The following is a 22953-nucleotide window of genomic DNA, read 5'->3' on the forward strand; positions in this document are numbered from 1 at the left end:
TCTCTCTCTCTCTCTCTCTCTCTCTCTCTCTCTCTCTCATTATCGGCACTGTCTGACACCTTAGTCCAACACAGGCGCCACTTCCGACCCCTAATTAAACGGCAGGCATGGTCGGTTGTTACGTGCACTAAGCTCAGGATTTTCGTCCCTAATGGACCCTGTCTCTTTTGGCTATTGAATGGGTCGCCCGAGCATCGGGACGATGTGTGTGGTGACATCCGAATGCCGTGTCGTGCTATTAACAACACTAAACCAAGATTGTGCGGATGTCAATTGGGAATGTTCATGTATTTACCAATAGTGAAAATGCTTTCTTTTATGTTTATGTTAAATTCGGCGCCGTCCTGATATTTTATAGTTTGTGTGTGTGTGTGTGTGTGTGTGTGTGTATGTGTAGATTTCTTTATCTGGAAGTTTCTGCCTAGTTTGATACAATAGGAAAAATTAAGTTTTAAGTTTATATTCAATATTCACTTCTATCGGGATTCAGAATTTTTGGGATGTTAACCAGTATGGATAACATGGAAAGAAATGGCTAGCATTCGAACAGGCCTGAACGGCCGTAGAAGTTTATACGAGAGAGAGAGAGAGAGAGAGAGAGAGAGAGAGAGAGAGAATCATGTATGTGTTTACATGCATGCTGATAAGCGTGTAAGTGACTAAAGTGTGTTGATCCAAAATGTCAAGGCATGAGAGGCATGCAAAGGGTGTTTTTGCATGGCACATATATCGGGGTGCCTATGCATCATTTGCCGAGTGTGCAATTGGCTGTTGGCACACAGATACTCGTTGTTGACGCTTTAGCTCTAATAAATACTCCGCTGCCTTCGGCTTGCTCTTTGGCCACTTTTACAGCGAGAAGAAAAAGGAAGAAGAAAGATATTAGGTGGTCACGGGTCTTCCCCCCCCCCTCCGTTGGGAGCATATCATCTGAGTGGAAAAGATGCTTCAGGTTATGTTTATATTTATTCTAATTAATCTAAATCCTTAATGTGATAATGATCATTGAACGTTGCAACTTTATATGTCGGCCTTTTTTATACGCATCGCTATAAGAACTCAATTGCTGCGTTCCAAATGTTGTAAAGTACTGTAATGGAATATTGTGTCTTTGAACAAGTTTCCGATGTAGAAATTTATTATGTATCCCCTTTACTAACTATAATCCACTAGTTCGGCAATGTGTGGGAGAGTATGGTTTCCAAGCATACCTCTCGGGGTACTCCCTCTCACCTGGGAGTGCTTATTCCCTCCCCCCCCCCCGAGCGTGACAGGAAATATATATATATATATATATATATGTATATATATATCTATATATATATATATCCAGACACTTGCTATATTATATGAGGGATGTTATTTTACTGGCCTAGATTATCTTGATAGGACATTTTGTAGGAACCGTCATTGTAGATTTGGGGCGAGCATATTTCATTGTCGTCAATATTTTTCTCTTCACACTTTACATTTTTTTTTTTTTTTTTTTTTTTTTTACGTATTGCAGGTTTGACATTAGACGCCTTATAGGTATTTTTTCCTATCATTTACCTTTTTCCAATGGTGTTTACTGTTCGTTAATGCGAAGGCTTTTAATGTCTTCATAAACATTATTGATTATCTTTAAAAAATTCCATCACAAAGGAGACTAGTTTTTATATTTACTTTTCCTTTTAGATTTCTGGTTTTCTTAAATACATCGGTAAATTAATGTTAGAGACACACATTGGATGTTGCAGTGTTTATTTTCTGTCAGTCGTAAAGAGGAACGTCCAGCTGTTAGCTTGTATAAAATTGTATATTCATGACGCTACGAAGAAAACTTGAGACGAATGCATGTTTACTTGACATTTTTGGGCCTCTGAATTATGGTGCTTGCGTTGGTAATTAACTTTTCTGGGTTTTTGCGCCATTCTGCCTTCCTGGTTTTTCTTTCTCTGTGTATTTTTGCTTGAGAGCTCAACTATCGTTGTTTTGACATTTGCTACTTTATCTAATTGGTGTCTTTCTGAACTTTGAATTATGAGTAATAGTTATTATTATAATATATTATTGCTAATCAATTTTTTATCACTTATTTAATTGTGAAGAAACTATCATTGCAGTTTGAAAAATCAATAGTTATTTAATGTAAATATTACTTTAACGTTTTATGATAATGATAATTATAATGGAAATTATGATTTTTATATTTTCAATTCATAATTTCATTTTTTTAGCAAACATTTTTCTCGTGGAAGCTCTCTGTGCAATCCAACCGTCCCATGAAACTATTTTATGAGGTACACAAACTCACATCGAGTCCTAATGATAATCGTAATAATTGCGAGTTATCACGTGTTGTCATAATTGTGATCTCATTTCCTCCCAGTCATCTCCCTTACACACTCCGGAGCGTCGCTTCGAGATCTGTAATTGAGCAGCGGCGCTGTGCTTTTGCCTCTCGCTAATTTATGATGATTGCTCCAAGTCGTATTTCTTCAAAGTCGGCTTTGGATGAGGATGGGTCGTGCTGAACAGTCACTCTCTTAGTCGAGTTTATTTCCTCACGCTGTCATAATGTTTTTTTTTTTTTTTTTTTTTTTTTTTTGGGGGGGGGGGTTGCCATTGATATACGGTACGGTGCCGATGTATTTGAAGTCGTGCTTGCTTTTCAAATTTATTGAGTTATTTAATATAATCTTAAGGGGTATTGTATTATATTCTTATTATCTGTGAAAATTTTGTTATTATAATTACGAAGACTTGATAGTATTTTTTATCAGCGTTATCATTATTGCTATTATCCTCATTGTTATTGTTATAATAAATGGTGGTTGTATTTTAGTAATTACCATTAGTATTAATATTACGTAAAGTTGGATAAGGTTTTTATAATGTTATCATTTAAAGCGAATGTCGTGTTTATTTTATCATAGGAAGCAATCGGGACTTATGATTGCACCATGATTACCTGGAAGGTCGGGCTGAGTTCTGTCCCCATTAACTCGCTTTCAGTTGCGCCTTCCTAATTGTTTTTCTTTTATTTTGGTATTCATTCTCTCTCTCTCTCTCTCTCTCTCTCTCTCTCTCTCTCTCTCTCTCTCTCTCAAACAAATGTTGTGTGCGGGCACAATCTCACATACGTATTCATATACCGGTTCGAGGTGTCCTTTTTACAAGATGAATCCAGCATACAATTCTGAGGTCCTAAGAAAGTATTTTTATAATAATTCCATGTTTTTTAAAGGCAGAAAATAGGGCATATTGAGGTTTTTATGGGTTCTATTTTGAGTTCCGATTTTTTAATTGTCACCGTAAAAAAAAAAAAAAAAATGGAGTTGAAAAGTATTCAAAAAGACTGTATGTTCTTACAATATATTTTCATTAGAGTGTTTTTTTAGTTATGCCTTTAGATGTCTGGAGAACATTAGAAGTTTGAACAGAAAATTAATACCCAATTAGAATTAAAATAGTTTAAAAAAAAAGACGCAGGGAATGTTAATTTGGAAAGAATGAAAAAGTAATACGATAACCGAGTGGGAATAAGGTGACGCTCAGAGTAATCCAACGAAAGATCCCATTGTCTTACGGAGCTTAACGACACCCTAAAGAAGAAAAGGGGATTGAGGCTGAAGAAGGTGGGGGTGGGGGGAGATAGGTGATAGAGGATTGGTACTGTTCTAATATGTAGTGGATGTGGAGGACCGCTTAATGTGCTGTTTGCCCCGTAAATGTGATGGCTTCTGCAGATGTGTCGGGTCGTTTTGAGAGCGAAGTGGGGTAAGGATATCCCGGGCCGACATCCTGAGCCTGGACTTACGTTCGTTTGAGACTGCTTGTAGAGAGAGATTAAGACTGTATTGTCGAGATGGCATTTCCCATGCTAGGGGTATTGTCCTTCCTTAAATGGCTTCCTCGTGATACTTAAAACCTGTTGGTGTTGACTTTCCTCGCTCATTACGTTAAGGAATGATGATGACATTTCAGTTGTGGGATCTCAACTTGAAAGCGAAAAACATAAGGTTGTCTTTTACATGATTATATTTCAAGGGTTTATTTACCTATTATTAAGAAAAGTATATGAACACGCACACATTGAAATATAAGCACACACATCACCCACAAAAATATAGACATACACACAATTGTTTAATTTCACAGAATTATCAAGACAAAATCGTCTTACCAGTAGAGCGCTGATAAGAAAAAGTCATATGATATGATTAGTGAGTCGAAATACGAATGTAAGCCGTAGAAAATCACATAAAAGGAATACAATGAGAGCGTTCAGCATTCCCCGGAAACAAAGAAACTACAAAATTAAATGGAAGACATTTTTTCATTTTATTCCTTGAATCATCCAGTAATGTTTAGACGGGGAAACAATTAACTTAGACCCAAGATCTTGCAATCTAATTGCTTGTTAATAACTAAACTTAATAATTTAAAGCATCGAACAATATTTTTTCCATCGATGGCGATTTCTTGAGATGTAAAATTGCCATTCATTACTGATTTAGTTCAAGTTTTTGTAAACGCCCCTTTAATATTATGTGAGAGAGAGAGAGAGAGAGAGAGAGAGAGAGAGAGAGAGAGAGAATAAAAGTGATCTTAATTTCTCTCATTTTATTTCGTTGATGGTGTCATGTCGTTGCAGCGAGGCTGTCAAATATTTGACGACCATAACGAGTTCTTCCCCCTCTTCCTGCAGAGCCGGAGACCCTGTCGCATTTCAGAAAAGGCTTTAGACTCTAGGGCTGAAGTGAAATGGCTATGGTTGTCTCTTTCCATTTCCATCGTGATGCAAATGCTTGGATGACCTCTATGATTGTTACTTTCTTTCTCTTCTCGCCTTTCTTATTCGTGCGGAAATTTCTCGGCTAATTTTACTTTTTTTCCTTATTCTTTTTTTTTTTTTTTTCTAATGTACGATTCGACCCGGGACTTATAGTAGTGAAACTGGATTTTTTTTTGTCAGGCCTGAGATTCATCCAGGGACTTAGAATAGTGAAACTGGATTTTTGTAACAAACAGAATCATATTTCAGTGTGATTTCAATAATGATTTATAGTTTTTTGTGCAGCATAGATTCTGGTGTTATATTTTCTAATAAGCGTTTTAATTGCACTCTCAGGCTTCTTTGAAATGTCGTTGATCTTTGTACTGAAATAAGTGACATTTAAGTTGAACATTTTAGGAAACCATGTACATTCAGACAAGTCTCCCATTCACGAATATGAAAACACCACAATGACCTCCATAGTTCCTGGACGAGAAGTTCCAAGGTGAAATTTGGAGGTATAAGGAGAACAAGGACCCGGAATAAGAATACACTAACTCTTTTCCTAATCTTTGTTGCTTTAACCCTTTCACTTTACGTATAATATTATGTTAAGAATTAAGACGAAAACGTTTCCTCGTGACAAGTCATCCAAGGCAGTTTTTAGATTAATGAAATGGCCATCAAAACAAGTGTTCTTTGTATATTAGCCAGGTTATGTTAGTCAGTTGTTAGCTTACTCCTTGTCAGCCTTTAGTGTATTGTGTGGATCAGGTAGAAATGTGTGAAATCCGGACATACGTGATTTGGTTTGTCATGGCGAGACGAATCGAGCCTCACGAAAGAAGGAAGAAATTTTTATTTTTATTCCTATTGTCTCATTTCTTGCAATTATTACAAGTTTCGTGATAACCTGAGATTGGAAACAGAAAACGGAGGGTGAAAGAAATAAAAGAAAATACAAAAAAAAAAAAAAATGATAAAAAAAATACTGCAGGAAAGGTAAGAGGTAAAGCTCAAAAGTGTCAATCTTTACAACTTCATCCGAAGTCGGATGAAAGAACTAATGGACGAACATAACATAAAAGACGAAATACCATCGTCGAAATTATATATGGCCGAAAATGCAACTTCATCGTCGCTGGTGCCTTCGTTGGAATTAAATAAGAATGACGAGAGAAAATTACACGATGCCAAGTTGATGCAAGAATTGATAATTTTGCTTGACGAGGTGAGCACTGGAGGCAAGAGGATCGCTTGCCGATATATTTTGGCCTTGCGAATACGCCACACGATACGATGCGGTAATGCTGTGTCTTCTAAGGTCGTAAGTTGCCGGTAGTTTATGTCTTCTTTTGCTGAGCTGAGCTCGAGTATTTGTTTCCACAGGCCATATATCCTTCAGTCAGGTAAAAGAATTTATAGATATATTTATACTGTACACTATATATATATATATATATATATATATAAATATAGCTAAAAGATCACTTACACACATTAACACATTATGTATATATATATATATATATATATATATATATATATATATATATACTTCTTGCATACAAGAAGTCAAAAAGATGCCATTTGTTTTTTATTGAAAGGAAGAGTGAATGTCATTGATTATAGAAGCAACTGGTAAGTATAGAAGGGTAATATTCTGCGTCACGATTATTTTTATACGCCCATACACCATATTCCTTATTCGTGAAGAGTGACAAACATCTCCCAACCGTCGGAGCTAGTGTTATCTGCATTAAGTTTGTTTCGTGAACGCTCACTCAAAAAACACGTTAAAGGATTCTGATTATCAAACACTTATAATTGAAAATGAACTTGAATTATAGTTTTGCATGGATGAATTGGAATAGGAAATTCTTTCATGGTTACGGGATGTGCCCATTTTATAAGCAATGGAATTACAGAGGTTAGCGCCATGATCCAGAGAAACAAAGATAGATTCAAGATTTAAGAGCGTAAGGTAATTTGTATATAAACTGTGTTTATATACGTGTGTATATATATATATAGATATATATAATTATACACACACACACACACACATATAAAGTTTCCGGATATTCTTAGGTAATAATCTATATTATTATTGAAATCAAGGTGCGAAGAGTCGATTGTTGGGGCAGAGCTTTTGATAATCAACAAGGAGGTCGCTAATAACTTAATCTCCCCGGTAATACGAGAGTAGTCGTTCGATGCTGCTTTGGCTATAACACACACACACTATATATATATATATATATATATATTTATATATATATTTATATATTATATATATATATATATATATATATATATATATATATATATATATATATATATATACATATATATATATATATATATACATATATATATATATATACACACACATCATTTTACCTACATAAGCATCAATTCTGCCTTACCTATTTTACAAAAAACTCTCTCTCTCTCTCTCTCTCTCTCTCTCTCTCTCTCTCTCTCTCTCCACCCTTGACCTCTGTGTTTTGATCAATAGATATCAGGTCACCAAGGATTTCGTGACCCACATGCCATAAGAGTGCAAATCTTGAGAATTACATTTAAGGGTCGTTTTGGCCTTGCCATCTTAGAGATTATCGCCACTTTGCCCAGCCTCATATACTATTATCTTCACTCGTAAATTTTGACTTTTTTTCTCTCCCTCCCCTTTCTTTCCTTTACAGATAGAATCGTCACAAGGATAATCTTTCTTTGCTGTCCAACAGCCTTCGCGGAGATTCGGGATTGTCGGCCTTATGGCCATCCGTTGTAAGGCACTTTCTGCCCTGTACGTTTTCTAGTTCATAAAGGTTTGGGAAATGCGGCGATTTTTCAAAGGTAGAGTTCGAGATGGTTATCGTGGTATAGTGTGTCTTAAATTTGACTTTTTTTCTTTCTCTCTCTCTCTCTCTCTCTCTCTCTCTCTCTCTCTCTCTCTCTCTCTCTCAGGCATTGGGTTTAGCGCTGGCTACATTTGTACTTCATCTCTGGTCTCTCCTTTAATTAAGGAGATATTTCTTCCATTATTTCTTCATTTGGTCTCGAAGGATGGTTTTTTTGCAGTTTTTTTTATTGTTTCGTGGGTATTTAAGTTTCGTTTTCGTGCAGTGGGATGAGTATACTGATCCCTGATTATGTTTTACCCATTTTATGTTTTTTATCCATTTTATCCATGTTTTTATGCTGCTATCTTTAATTTTTCGCTTCAATTATACTCTAATAACACGATTAATCCCGTTTGTCCTTAATTTTTTGTTCTTCTTTTTGTCTTTCTTTCTCTGTCCTCTGCTTTTCCTTCTCTTCCCTATTCCTTCCCTTCCTCCTTATGGTCTTTTCCTCGGCTGCAGCAACGCTGGACCACACCGCGCTACCCTACCCCGGTGGTTGCAAGTTGCAGATCACGATTCCCGGGCCTTGCATGCAACATCACATCTCGGTATTGACAGTAATGGAGGGAAATAACAGTAATTGTAGCCTTCCTCGAGAGTCACCCTCTTATCTTGAGCTCCGGGCGACGCATCCTGATTATTCCTCCTAAAGCTCTTTCGTAGGATCCATCCGGGCAGGATTAGAATCTCTCTCTCTCTCTCTCTCTCTCTCTCTCTCTCTCTCTCTCTCTCTCTCTTCCAAAGCAATTTTACTATTATTGTCGTCTAGTTTTTATTTCTTTAAAGCTCTTTAATGGCTGATTTCTGATCATGTGGTGGGTTTGGCTTCGGCTTCTAATTAGTTCCTGCCGGGGCAACTTTTTGATTTGATTGTACGGCGTGGCAATCATCATTACAGTCTGTGAGGTGGCCGTCCTCGACCCGCTGTTTACCAATGGCGAGATCTTATCTCACTGTTATTTGAGTTATAACTACCCTGATATAGATGTCTGAGCGGCGTACGTACCCCTGTATCTTGGTCCTTTAAGTGGGTATCTTACAGTTATTTTAGGAGGCCACGTCGGTTTTGTCCACGAGGGCAGGTTATCGCAGTTCAGTCGGGAGAAAATTGAGACTTTTGGAAAGGCCCTCGAGACAGTAAGGAGAGAGAGAGAGAGAGAGAGAGAGAGAGAGAGAGAGAGAGAGAGAGAGAGAGAGCAGAACACACGGAAGGGAAAAGCTTCGATATTCATCAGAACAAGTACGAGACCCACATGAGATTCAACATTTTTGACAGTAATGCAGCAGAGGCTCTGTGATCTGGCCCATCAACAGAAATAATGGAAGAGTCTCTCCGGATTCACTCGTTATCCAGCTGCTAAAGTTAACGTTCAGTTACGTAAGTAATCGTTCATCATTTAAAGTCTTCATTTATGTCTACCGCTATCGCATAGTTGGCAGCGAAATTGCAATGCAGGTGGGAGGCAACAGGTAGAAGATACAAAACGAGATGGGGGGGAGGGGCGTGTTGGATGATTTACTTTGGGATATAGATGCATTTGATACGAAGCTAGAAGACTTTAGTATATCTCTCCAATTATTTTATTAGGTCTTGATCACATCCTCGAGATGGCAGGCATGGAAACCAGATGGTTTGTTCTTTAGCCCGGCAGAGATTTCTTCATTCGTAGTTGCCAGAAGAAGCTGGTCTCACGTCTGCACGGGCTCTTGCTGCTTGAGCAGCACGGAAGAAAATATCTTTCTTTGGTTTCAATCACATCTTGGTTGCCACCAAAGTCAAGTACCTTAATTAGAAATTTCATCTTAATCATAGTTTGCTCATATGAACTTTTTTTTTTCTAACCCCTAACATATAATTGGTTTTAGTCTTTCGCTGCGTTTTATTTCTTGTATTTATTCCCCAATTTCAGGACGTCTTGAAATGTGATAGTAATAAAAATAGGCATTATTATTATAAAGGATGAATGGAGTTGAACCATAGCAATGCTCAAAATACGGTTCTCAAAGGTATAGGACAGTAAATCTCCTTCCCAGATTTTTAAAGTTAAAATCCGATTGATGTTTTACGTATAGAAATGTATCTGGCCTGTTCTTGAATTGCATGAAAGGATTTTTTTGGTAATATGTCTATATTGACATTTTGTTTATTTGAGTTTTCTATGTTTAGAATATTGTTCGCCAGTTTGGTCTTCAGCAGGTGACTTGCATTTTATTTATCGGATGAAAATATTAGTTTTCATAAATTTACTCTTCCATGCCTATATATTGCTCTGTGACACCGTTCGATAAATTTTGTGGCGAGTAAAAATGATGAAAACAATGGCAACACACTCTTTCTCTCTCTCTCTCTCTCTCTCTCTCTCTCTCTCTCTCTCTCTCTATATATATATATATATATATATAAATATATATAAATTATATATATATATACACTGTATATATATATTTATTATATTTATTTATGGGGGAGGGGGGTGTTTTAAAACCTTTCTGTGGGAGTTGGGGGTTATTTTCAAATCTTGTTGTAACGCCACCCATTTCGTGGGAAAGGACTTCAAACCCGAAATATACGACGACTTTTACTGAAAAATCCTCAGTATATGTGGAAAATAATTCCATGTTGCTCCTATGATAAATTTTTTGCTTGTGTTTGAGAGGTTCCTTTGTTTCTCTATCTATTTTCAAATTTCTTAGAGAGAGAGAGAGAGGAGAGAGAGAGAGAGAGAGAGAGAGAGATGCGGGCTGGCATCCCACAGTAAAAATAATTAATATATTTACCACACCTGCCGTTAATGAATTCCTTCTTGCCCATCACAGGTAAAATGATATTATTCACGCACGGCAGCGAAATAGTTAGATTTAGATAAGTTGTTGAGTTAGTCATACACCCGCCAAGACTTGTCTTAGACTGCCACCCCCCTCCCCCCCTTCCTCCCTTCCCATCTTTGTTCGTTCGTCTGTTTTATTCTTCTTACTATGATAAAGGTGTCATCTGATCGGTTTATTTATTTCAGTTTGGCTGGTGAGAAGTGTTTATGTTCCTATAGCCTAAAATGTAATTAGCTTTTAAAAGTTTCTACATTTTGGGACATGCAAAATCTTTTGCCTAATACCTCTCTCTCTCTCTCTCTCTCTCTCTCTCTCTCTCTCTGTATATATATATATATATATATATATGTATATATATATAATGTAGTTCTTTTATGTCTTTCGAAACTTAATTTTTACATGTATTTCTATCTGGTTTCTATCCTATTCACTTTGCTATGAATAACTATCATATTTTTCGTTCTTCCTCATCTCCTCTCTTGTCTTCAACCTCCCCCAACCTCTCTTCTCCCATGCCCTCCCCTCCCCCCCCCCCCAGCCATGATTGCATGGGGGAAATCTCGTGCTTCATCCCAACTGCTCTCTGCAATGTCTTCATTATCACCGCCTTCGTCATCTTATTCCCAGAGAGAAAAATTAAATTATTTTGTCTTTTCGTCGACTCTGGTAAGATTGTAGCTTTGGCGAAGATAAATCTCTAGACTTTCTGCTATTCGCTCTCTCTATCTCTCTCTTTTGATGGTTATCGTTGTCTCGTTTTTGTTTCTTGGGTGTCCTTATTCTTTGTATTTTATTGTATAAGTTTGTGTGTATGTATATATATATATATATATATATACTTATTTATGTATATGTATATATATATATATATATATATGTATATATATATATATATACACACACATATATATATATATATATATACTGTATGTTTATATATATATTTTTTATGTATATATATATATATATATATACTGTATGTTTATATATATATTTTTTATGTATATATATATATATATATATATAAATTATTTGGCATACTTGTTCTTTTGTGGAATAATCCTTTATTTCCTTATCTTATGGGGGTCGACCTTGATCCGGTGGCTTACGTGTTCAGTTTGATGAACATGGCCCTAGTGGAAAAATGGACACGTATGCAAATAACATAATTAATGTTCGCAGGGTTTCTAATTTGCATGAATAAACAGGTTTTGGTATCCCTCTTTTATATTTGAATTGAATTTTATGGTTTACGATATGGATCGCACTGGGGAATATGATTCGTTATTAGACTTCATTATTGGCGTTGAGATGTAATTTCACTTTGTAATATTCTTTAATAGTTTTCTTTGCTTGTTGTATTAAAGGGAAAATTGTATTGATATCCTAATATGACTGATATATTTTATTAAACTGTTCAAAAGTTTAACAAAGTTCAAGAAACTATCTTGTTTTTTTTATTTAATGTTTTTACTTTTCTCATTGAGGATTTCTTTGTTACCTAGTTTCTTTACCTAAGTATAAAGGATATTCAAGACACTGAATAATCGACACTTTTACAATACCGGTTTATTAAACAACTTGATCTTTCTGGTCGAAATAATGCGAATGCAAATAGACAGATGAAGGCTTCGAAGGATAAAAAGAATTAATTGCTAATTCCTTTATTCATAATTTACCCATCAACAGCTCACCGGATATATTCATTGCATCTCGCTACCCAGTGGCGTTACGTCTCTCTCTCTCTCTCTCTCTCTCTCTCTCTCTCTCTCTCATCATCATCTTAGAACGAGGGCCATCATGAAGGATGACAACCCCAGAATGATGTACATGATGGTCCGGAGGATATATATATTTTATAGGTATCATATATTCCAGTCGCGGAGTCTTGATTGATCGATAGCCCCTTGTGTTCTGATCGCGGATACCAATCTTATGATCGGCTTCTTAGGGGATTTGCCTTCTTTCACTGCTCCTCCAAACATATGTATACCCCCCCCCCCTCTCTCTCTCTCTCTCTCTCTCTCTCTCTCTCTCTCTCTCTCTCTCTTCAAATGCCGTCTATCCTAACCTTAAATATCACTTTATTGGTATTATTTAAATCTATGCCTTGTGAATATAACAGCTTCAGTTCAATGTGGTTTTAGGAGTTAAAAATGTAAAAAAAAAAAAAAAATGCTAAAAATGTTAGATTGTTGTTTTAATAATGGTTATTTAAAGGTGCTGCTATGCGTTCACTGGTTTTACTTTGAATCGATGCATTTTTTAAATTTAAAATCATAAAGATGTACACAAGTAAGTAAAATTACATAATTTGGTTAGATATCATTTTGCCTTTTGTTTATTTTTCATTTGTTGTATAGGTGTACATTCTTGCCATTTAATGTTCTCTTGTGGACAAGGCATTTGGGATATGCCCATTTACCTCGTACCGTTTGTAGAAGTTCATGTCATTGCGTCACGAAATTCATGTTAATTGATAATTCATCCCCCTCCAAAAAAAAAGTAAATGCTGAACGACATTGTATTTCTATATAAAGAGAGTTTGGGCTCAATTATAACCTTTTTTCATAATAATCCTTTTCTGACATCAAATGAGCTTACTTTATTACTATGTACTCATATATTGTATACTGTACTTTACTGCCTTGCCTGAGAATGGCTGTGTTGCGGTACTATTTTTAGAAGAAAACTGAATGAATTCAGAATGTTTTTGAATCGACTGATGACCCGGTGCAATGAAAGATACAAATAATAGCACAACGTATCTCCGCTGTTGTTTGGAAGGGCAAACCTTTAAGGTTTATGGGTTATGGGTTAGAGAAGGTTAAACCCAGTTTATGGGTTATGTGTTAGGCGAGGATGCATGGGGGTCGATTTGGAGCTGAGGGGAATAGGCTACGCCACGGGGGTGCCGCAGTTAATGATCGGTGTGTGCAATTGATATGCAATAGGCGATCTCTTATCAAGATGTCGAATCGCTTTTGATTTGCGGTGATCGCACAATGAGGTCTGCAGTTGCGAAGCAGACGAGGGGGGAAGGGGGAGAGGGGGGGGGGGGTAGCACACGCCGAGAGGGAGGGAAGGTAAGTGTCTTCCATATTAAGAGACATGATATTTTTCTTGGGAATTTTATGAAGAGAAAGCGGAATACGGCACTAAGCTAACTCTTTTAATATATTTTTTTAAATAAATTCTAGCCGTGCGCAAAATTGGATGATTTATCTTTTGTTTTGTTTGATATATGAAGATGAAAAAGATCCCATAAAGTGAGTTTAAAATTTTGAAGACTTAATTTTTTCTAGGTAGGTAAAGGTCTAGCACTTTGATTTTAACTCATTGCTTCAACTCTGACCGAATAAGCAGTATTTTTTTTGTTTCGTAAAAATAGGAGATACGAGATACGACCCCAAATAGCCTTTTTAAGACTTGCCTTCATAAAATTTTTCATTTCAACTTTTAGTCATGCGAAAAATACATTTTTGTTTTGGTGTATCAAGAAACATAGAATTACAACCCCTAGCTCACTTTTCTTTTTCCCTTTTCAGTGACAATACGGGAAATGTAATAATACTTTTTTTTTCTGTGCGTGTACATGATATAGAAATATATCCTCCGTCTATCCATTATATATCTGTATCAAGGATGGCTCCTTTTGCTGCAGCGCAATGGAATCTATCGTCCGCGTACCACGACCATCATTAACTCCTTGTCTCAGGCAACTGGAGATGTCAGAATTTCAGTTCCATCATCATCATCATCATCATTTTCGTAGTCCGTCTCATGCTAAAGCATCCGCACAATGCCTTTATTATCATTACTGCCGTAGTACATCATTATTGTCCCTATTGTCATCATCATCATCAATGGAGGCGGCTGCATTAACTGCGTGTGTAACAGGGAATAAATGGTTTATGCATTTCGGTAAGGAAGTGATGGGTTTGTTTGTGAGAGAGAGAGAGAGAGAGAGAGAGAGAGAGAGAGAGAGAGAGAGTGGGGGGAGATATTCTAAATTTGTTTGGTTTCTCAACTTTGAGAGAAATTGAGAAAGGGAATTTTCAGTTTAAACGATCAGATATTTTTTACTTAATCAATAAACATTCAACGAATATATTCAATGTTCGTAGTAAGATAATTTGATGTATTATGAAATCCGTAATACAGTTGTGAATTATATTAAAAAAAAGATCACACACACCATATATATATATATATGTATATATATATATATATATATATACATACATATATTATATATATATATATATATATATATCCGGGAGTAATCTTTACAAGCGAAAGTTCAGCGAAGAACATTATCTCAGGAGCTTTTATTTATGTTAATGCGATGCCTTTTCTAACGACCTATTACACATGCATCTCAAGTAGAGACCGCTTCGCTTGAGTCCATGTTCTCTTTCTTGGCTCACCAGAGAGTGACTAGTCTATTTTTTTTCTCTCAAGGAATGTTTATTCTGTATGAAAAATATCCAGTACATACACGAGCTGCTGCTGCCTTGCTTGTGCTTTGTTTGTTTACTTTTTTTCGAAGCAGAGCTATTATGTTGACCTTCGAGGCTTGAGAGTTTTGTCAAGCAGCTATGTGGTTGATTATAAGTTCGTGTGCCCCAATCTAGTTAATGTCTTATACTCGTATCCAAACAATTATTATATAAAATTAACTTTTAAGACCACAGCAAGGGAAATTTACCTCTACATAAATTAAATTTTACATCTCTCTTACTGATACTTGACTTTCCAAAATATTCCCTTCCATGGTTAGTTAGCTAACTGTCCTCACTCTTCTTTCACGCACCTTTCATATCAACTGAAAAAAACAATTTCATTACAATTCTCTTTTTAATCTGTCTATCGATGCCCATATCAAAACAGGTATTATGGATAAAAGAAAAAAAAAGATTATAAAGTATTGAGCTGAGGATGAATCTCATTATAGAAGGCAAAGTGATTCCTTCTCTTCCTCTCCTTCCCATCTTCTCTTCCCTCTCCTCTCATCCTTCCTTCTTCCTCCCAACGAAGGAGCGCACACCGAAGCAGGGTTCCTATCACCCGCCAGCATCTTAGTGGAGTTTATGCTGGTTGTCTACACGACTCTGCCCACCCAACCCTGATGAATTTGTTACTATGACAGTCAGCCTCTCGCTATCTCATGCAACTATCTATAGTGTGCTGGTTTTACCCACTCGAAATTCAGCCTTTCCCTTTTCAAGTCATATTCCTCTTCTCCATATTTTTTTTTATTATTAATATTAATGTCTTTCCTTTGTTTTGTCTTGATTTCGTTTCCCAGTTGCTTAATTGGAAGGGTTTCCTACCCAATACGTTTTATGAATATTTTAATATAATTTTGCTTCATGATTTTTGTAGTTTATTTACTTATTAACGTAATGTGTCAGTTATTCAATTTTGTTTATTGCTTTTTTATAACTACTCTAGATTCATATTAATTTATTCTATATAAGTTTGTTCTATATTAAGAATAAATTCCTTCCAATAACCAGATCATGGAACACCCATTATCAATAAATTATATTGAATTTTACCCTATAAAGAAATGATCGAATTACTTCATACTCTCTCATTGACCCTTGGTCGCACTGCATCCGTCTTCTCTGTTTAACGATGTGTCAGGGTGATTATTCCCCTTCCTGATTTCCTGATAGACCGTTACCCTGCTGTTCAGAGTCCTCGCCTTCGGATTATTCCTTCACAAAAGCAAATGAATATTATTTTTTATTGCAGTTTGCTTCCAGGTTTGGTACTTCCCTTTGGTTTAGGGATCATTCCGTTTGCTTATTTTCGATAAAAATAATTTTGCCTTAAAAGCTATTTCAAGACTTTTTCTTAGTTTGCTTCCAATCGCCTCGAACATTGTGCCTTTTCTGATTTTGATATTCTACGACAAAAATCATTAATTTGAGAGAGAGAGAGAGAGAGAGAGAGAGAGAGAGAGAGAGAGAGATGGGAACAAAACCTGCTTGTTGTCGTTCGTATGTCATTTCCATACGGATCCTGGTTCAATCTAGATCACACGCACAGACACTGCCTTCTTGTTATCTCTTAACATGCGTCCTTCTGTCACGTTGCGCCCACCTGTCACGCTTGTGCTCATTTTTCTCGCTCACCGCCTCCCTCCCCCTGTTTAATTTAGTGATTTTATCTTTCTTTTTTTGAAGTTACTCTGGTCATATGTAGCTGTCCCTTCTGCTTTTCGATTCGAGTATCTAATTTGCATCTGGGTCCTATTGTGGGCTAATTAAGTTTGCACTTGGCAGGTCGTTTCTAAACACGGCTGTCATGGGATCTTGACAGGTCGCAGAAGTGTGGTGGTAGTATTCTCTGATGACAGGTTGTCGGTGACCACCTCCGTAGTTACGACCACGTCACTGTTGAATATCAGCTCAGTCGATGAGTTGTCTCATTAAATTCGTTTGATTGTGCTTGCAGTTCCGTATGAGGCCTGCGATATGGGGTCTCGTCGAAATGACCTCCAAAGGCAAACTTGATGATTATTCAGTGTCGAAGTGCATTTTTGTTCTTGCGCATTGCTTTCACCCTGACTTTTACCACTACTTGCCGCTGCTTGCTGCAAGCATTAACAAGAGCACTCTTATCAGTTCACCGAAGGCAGTTCCCAATTAACTGCTTTTTCTCCTCCATTTCAAACTTCGCAGCTTCCTGGGTTAATTGCTGAATCCGCTCTTTAACCATCCCCCGAGTAGTAATTAGGAGTCGCCCCTTTTTATTGGATAATGAGTTGAAGTGCATCAAGTGACAAGGCTGATATTGCTGGATGTCTTCATTATTAATAAGTTGGTCATTACCACTTCTCTTGGATCCCCTCTGGATGATGATGATGAGCATACCCTTTCATCTTTGCTTTTGCACATCAAATTGTCCGACATTCTTATTTAATTATAGAAAAAAATTAAGTATTTTTTACTCTTAGAAAATTATATCTCATATTTTTTAATTCTTGAAATCATGTAGAACAGTCCACTTACACTGTATAAGGTAGGATGTTTATAGTTTTTACTATCAACATATTTTAAGTTATAATTTTTAATTCGTGTAATTTTGTATACAGAACACTCGCTGTAATAATCATGAATTTAATTGTTAAATATTTTCTGCCGATTGTTACTTTGCGTTGACTTTTATCTATATTAATACAAGCAAAGCTCTTTGAAGACCCCATGCCCACCTGTTTTCACATGCAAATCATCCTTCCATTAATTCATTATCGAACCCTTTGGAAGCAAACCCGTCCCTCCACTTAGAATCAACAGCAGCGTAACTTGGACATTTATTACTTAGGATCTTTCCCGACTGGGAGCGCTCGACGAAGGCCTGTTAGTCTTCGTCGACGTCTGATATCGAGATTTTATTCTCCCGCGATAATCTACCGCGTCGGTCTGTGGCAACGGCACTGACACCGGAGATACAAGATTTGAGTGTTTGCAAATGATTGCAGACAAATTCAAGATATCCAGTGTCAGTGTATTATCATTATCATGACTTGTGGCCTGAAGATGACTCCCAACCGGTTATGTGTGTGAGTGTGTATGTGGGTGTTGTCCCCGGGTCCCTCCCTCCCTCTCTCTCCCTCTTAAGCTGTCACCTCCCATCATGATAACAATAATAATTGTGTTGTTGGGTCTAAATGGCAACAAATATAATTTTCTGGTGGCTTGGTTCGCAAGTATTTTAGTTGGAGCAGCTTCGGGATGCAGGAGTAATGGAATAGCTTGTAACGAAATGAGTGTGGGAAGAACAACATGGGAGGGAATATGAACGAATATTGAGGAGTAATAATTTTGATAACTGATAACCAAGAAGACTATGAAAGAGCAGAACTTATGATTTTTTTTATATTAGAATGCATGCATCAAATAATTGTTATGGAAATCATAGTAATTTCAGTTACCGAGATAGGAAAAATGTATGAAAAATCTAAGAGTTCCAAACTATTGCAAATTAGAGTGTGATTTCGACATAGGCCAAGAGAACATAACAAGTAGGGGGAAACGAGCATCCAACAGGAAGGTCTGGAAGGAGACAGCGAGATTTGGAGCGAATCATGATTAAAGTGTTAAGGCGAACGTTTCTTTAGCGTAGGCCCCGCGGCTCGTTATGGAATGGGTCAGATAAGCAGACTATATAATTCAAGTGTATAATTATCCCGAAGTGTGATGTGACGTATCTATACTCTGGGATTATAGAGCGGCCCCGTTTGATGGGGGGTGGGGCGGGGGCTGGATAATTATCTGCCTGGATAATAATCCCGGTTGGATAATCGCTCTGTTTGAAGATTATACAGGCGAATGCGACGAAGATTGAAATAGCGATAATAGTTGTTGCAACCATATGGTGCAAAAGGGTAATGAGGAGTACCGTGATAATTGTTGTTGCAAAGGTTTTGTGATGGTCAGGCGGAAGGCAACATGCCCTTTGTTGCAGAGCTAGTCTCCATTGGCGATAATTACTGAACGCGAATACTATAGACTTGTGATGTGCTGGAAGATATGTTCATATTTCATCTCGCTGGAATGCTTAGTACGTGCTGATGTGGTATATGGCTCAATATCAATAAAAAAAATTTAGTTTAATTATTGACAAGAATCCTCATATCTTTTATATGAGGAATTTTATGATTTGGTCTATTCTTTCAATCGGGGATTGTGATACAAACTTGTAGTATCCCTCAATCTCAACAAAACCAGGAAGTTATTTTTGTCAGTGATGTATCCACCTTGTATCCTACTTCACATTTACTGTATCCAATATTTTGTTGAAGTGACATGAGTTTCCGATGAAACACCTGGAGATATTCAAACAGCACTTTATTTGTGTGTATTTATCAGGAGAAACATTTCAATATGTTGCTATAAACGGAAGATTCAATCCTCCATTTTATATATCTACGCCTTATGGTAGGGCGTTTTGATAAAAGCGATTAATCCATGTGCGTGATTTGTTTTTTTTATCATATTAGATATCTTCACAATAATTATTATTGCCGACTTTTTAAGTGAATGGTTCTATTTAGTAACAATAGAACGTATTTGGAGCAATTTAAAGAAAAAATCATAACCATCCTATGAGCTCAACATGAACAAACACTCAATTTACCCCAAAAATAACAACTTAAAATATCCTGAGTAATCATATGCGATGGATTTTTCCTAACGAAAGACGCATTTGTGTTTATTCTTTAGCTGACATTTGTTAGATATTTAGATTCGTCGTTATTTATAATCTGTACACTGTCCTTGTTTACTCTGGCACAGCCATTTTTTTTCCAGTGTTTGCACGTGTTATATACGATTATATTAATCAAAACATTCAGTTTAATTTTCTTAATTTTTATTCTATCTCTACAGGGTCCCGGTTGACGTCTCCCCGGCCGAGCCTCCGTCAGAGTCGCAAAAGGGCCCTTTCCTCCTCACCTTACAGCGACTCCTTCGACATCAACTCCATGATACGTTTCAGTCCAAATTCCCTCGTCTCCATCATGAATGGGTCGAGGTCGTCCTCCGCCAGCGGTTCTTACGGACATTTATCGGCTGGTTAGTGACTTCAATTCTGTTTAAGATTATTTTGCCACACACACACACACACACACACACACATATATATATATATATATATATATGAAATACACACTTGCCAATATTTTTCAGATAAAATCGTCATAATATTTCTTGAGATTATTACATGAATTATTGATTGATATGAAAATTTGTACCTATTTCAGGAGCGATATCCCCAGCCCTCGGGATGCATCCAGGCGTGGGGGCGGCCACCCACTTGCAACAACTGCAAGCCCACCTCATGAGGGGCGCGTCCCTCCCCGGTTCCCCCTTCCTAGCGCCCTCTCCTCTGCTGCAACACTCCCCCTCCACCCTTACCACTCACCAGAGCCTTTTTTCATTGTCTTCTCAACCCACCTTACCTCCCCTCCCAGCCAAGGCAGAGGTATGGCAACCTCAACTGGTAAGCGAATTTTGTATATAATTTTGCAAATTTTGATCCTGATATTTTAGTTGTGATTATATACACGAATCTGGTCGATATCTGAAAAAAATAAGAATGAAATAGATATTAGATCCTACCCACCTTAGATGTATTGATTAATGTAATTTTAGTAATTACATAGAGAAATATAACTCAAATATTCCTCTCCCTTTTATCTCCTGGTTCTGCAGGGCGAAAAGAAGGAAGAACCGGCCATTTCAAGTACCATGGAGGAGGACAAAAACGGTGCCAAGGTTAAGAAAGAGGCATCGAGTACGACCTCAGGGGCATGTTCGGTTAGTGCAGCGGCTCGGGACGACGACGGGCTCAAGGAGGAGCCCCCAGACTTCATCGAAACCCACTGCCACTGGAAAGAGTGCAATAAGGACTTCAATACTCAGGACGATTTGGTCAAGGTGAGTTTGCTGCTGGTTTTTCTAGATCCGGTTGTTAGTTTTCTTTTTCTCCTCCTCCTCCTCTTCATCTACTTCTTCTTCTTCTAATCAGGAGAGAACTTGCATTTGGGTATCAGTTGATGTCCCCTCCAGAGAAAGAATATGATTTACTCAAGAACAACCTATTAACCATTCGTAAACACTTCATGGTTTATATTTATCAGTTCTATTTACATTTGTGCTACTAAAGACTTGAAAACGAGTTGGATTGGATAACAATTACTCTAATAAGGAATAAAATAACAGTACACATATGACAGTTACTTAAGTAAACTTATTAGACCATTTGTACTGAAAGCCAGTGTTTTGTTTAAATTGAAGAGGATAAAAAGGTATGTATCAGAATTTTATTTACATTTTATTTGTGTCTGTTATAAATTTAATGTCAGAAAACTTGTTGAATTCTTAAAGATAGAACAAGATAATTTTCCTGTTTTTCTCAACACATAACAGTATCTAATATTACATAGCTTCTTTTTTTTTCATATAATTTGGTTTGGCTTTTGGCTTAGCATTAAAGAAGCCATTAAACATTGTATTCCCACAATTATTCAGTCAATCGCAGCACATCAATAAACAAAGGAAATGGCTTGGTAATGTTGATCTCTCTCTCTCTCTCTCTCTCTCTCTCTCTCTCTCTCTCTCTCTCTCTCTCTCTCTCTCTCTCTCATATCAAAATGATGCAGCCCCTTAAAATTCTCAACATACGAGTAATTATAAGTTTTCTGAATCGAAGCAAAGGCACGGCTTGAATGACATCAGGAAATGTGAAAAATAAACAAATTTATGAAATTAGATTTTACATTCACGTTATAAAGTTGAGTGTTTTTGTTTCAGCGCTTACCAGTTATAGAGGACTTTTATCTTACATTTACTGCATGATTTATCTAGAATTGAGTTTTCATCCCCTGGATTTATATGACTTTTTCTGTCAGTAAGATCGTAACAAATCGCTTAATTTGTTCAGCCTTATGCAATCATGGATTTTCGTCTGAAGTATCCGAAAATTAAGCAAAGGTGAAGGCCTCTTTTTTTAAAGGCTCAGAAACCTCCGAAGGCCACAAGCTAGCTGCGACCGTACCATAGTATGTATTTCCCCGTTCTATTGTTGATTCATTGCCTTTGCAAGCCAAGATGACGGGTTTTATCTTTAGTTGCAACGTGATTCATGGCTCTTCATGGCTGCAATTAAGGCATAAATAAAGAATGTTTCGTGATTTATCGCGACCAGCAACCAATTTTGAGAATCAGGAATGCAGTTTTGCTAATAGGTATGCTCTTCGATACCCTGTTATTTGAAACTTCGTTGTCAATGTGATTTAGTGATTTATTAGATGATATGAATCGGTGAATTGGCATCTTTATGGTCGCGGAAGAATTAAAGATTAAATAAGAAAATTTTTATATTACTTCAGCTTCTTCATGAACACATTTTAACTGAATGCTACTGAGATATTTAAGAAAAACAAAATAATATGAAGCATCTATAAATTCATAATAATGTGAATTTTTTCTTCTGGTGTATGAGAGTACTACACTGTACGTGTAGCGCCTCTAGAATTCTAGATGTCACCATCAAGAGTTTTTTTTTTATCTCTTTTGCATATAGGTAAAAAGGTTAATTTTGCGCTAATTTCACGCCCTGGTAAACAAACAATTACCACAGCCTCCATTTCCGATATGGATCGCTTGAGAAGATACCCTAATTGTAGGCGGCTGAAAAGCATCTTATAATTTACCCACAAGAGGAGACATGCACCCATCCCCTCCCCTCCGCCTTCACCCCCCCCCCCCCTCCCCCGTAACTAATGAATATCCGTGGCAGGAGCCAAAGCGACGTGCGGACTCTTCACACTGACGTAAAAAGGCATTGAGCCAAGGTTTTGTTGGTGACACTATATGCAGATTCGGGCGACAGTGAAAGATCCATTGTTTGTGTAAACAACGGCGAGCTTGT

At 37.0% G+C, this 22953-nt stretch overlaps 1 protein-coding gene across 1 annotated transcript in view; it reads left to right on the forward strand.

The window, feature by feature from the left end:
* ci (cubitus interruptus) overlaps positions 1 to 22953 on the forward strand; it is a 502748-nt gene that overhangs the window by 453269 nt on the left and 26526 nt on the right. The window contains 3 exon segments of the mRNA XM_068350994.1: positions 19908 to 20093; positions 20282 to 20520; positions 20733 to 20957. Coding sequence (XP_068207095.1) covers positions 19908 to 20093; positions 20282 to 20520; positions 20733 to 20957 — 650 coding nt within the window.

Source organism: Palaemon carinicauda, chromosome 27 (genome assembly GCF_036898095.1).
Source record: "Palaemon carinicauda isolate YSFRI2023 chromosome 27, ASM3689809v2, whole genome shotgun sequence".
NCBI lineage: Eukaryota > Metazoa > Arthropoda > Malacostraca > Decapoda > Palaemonidae > Palaemon > Palaemon carinicauda.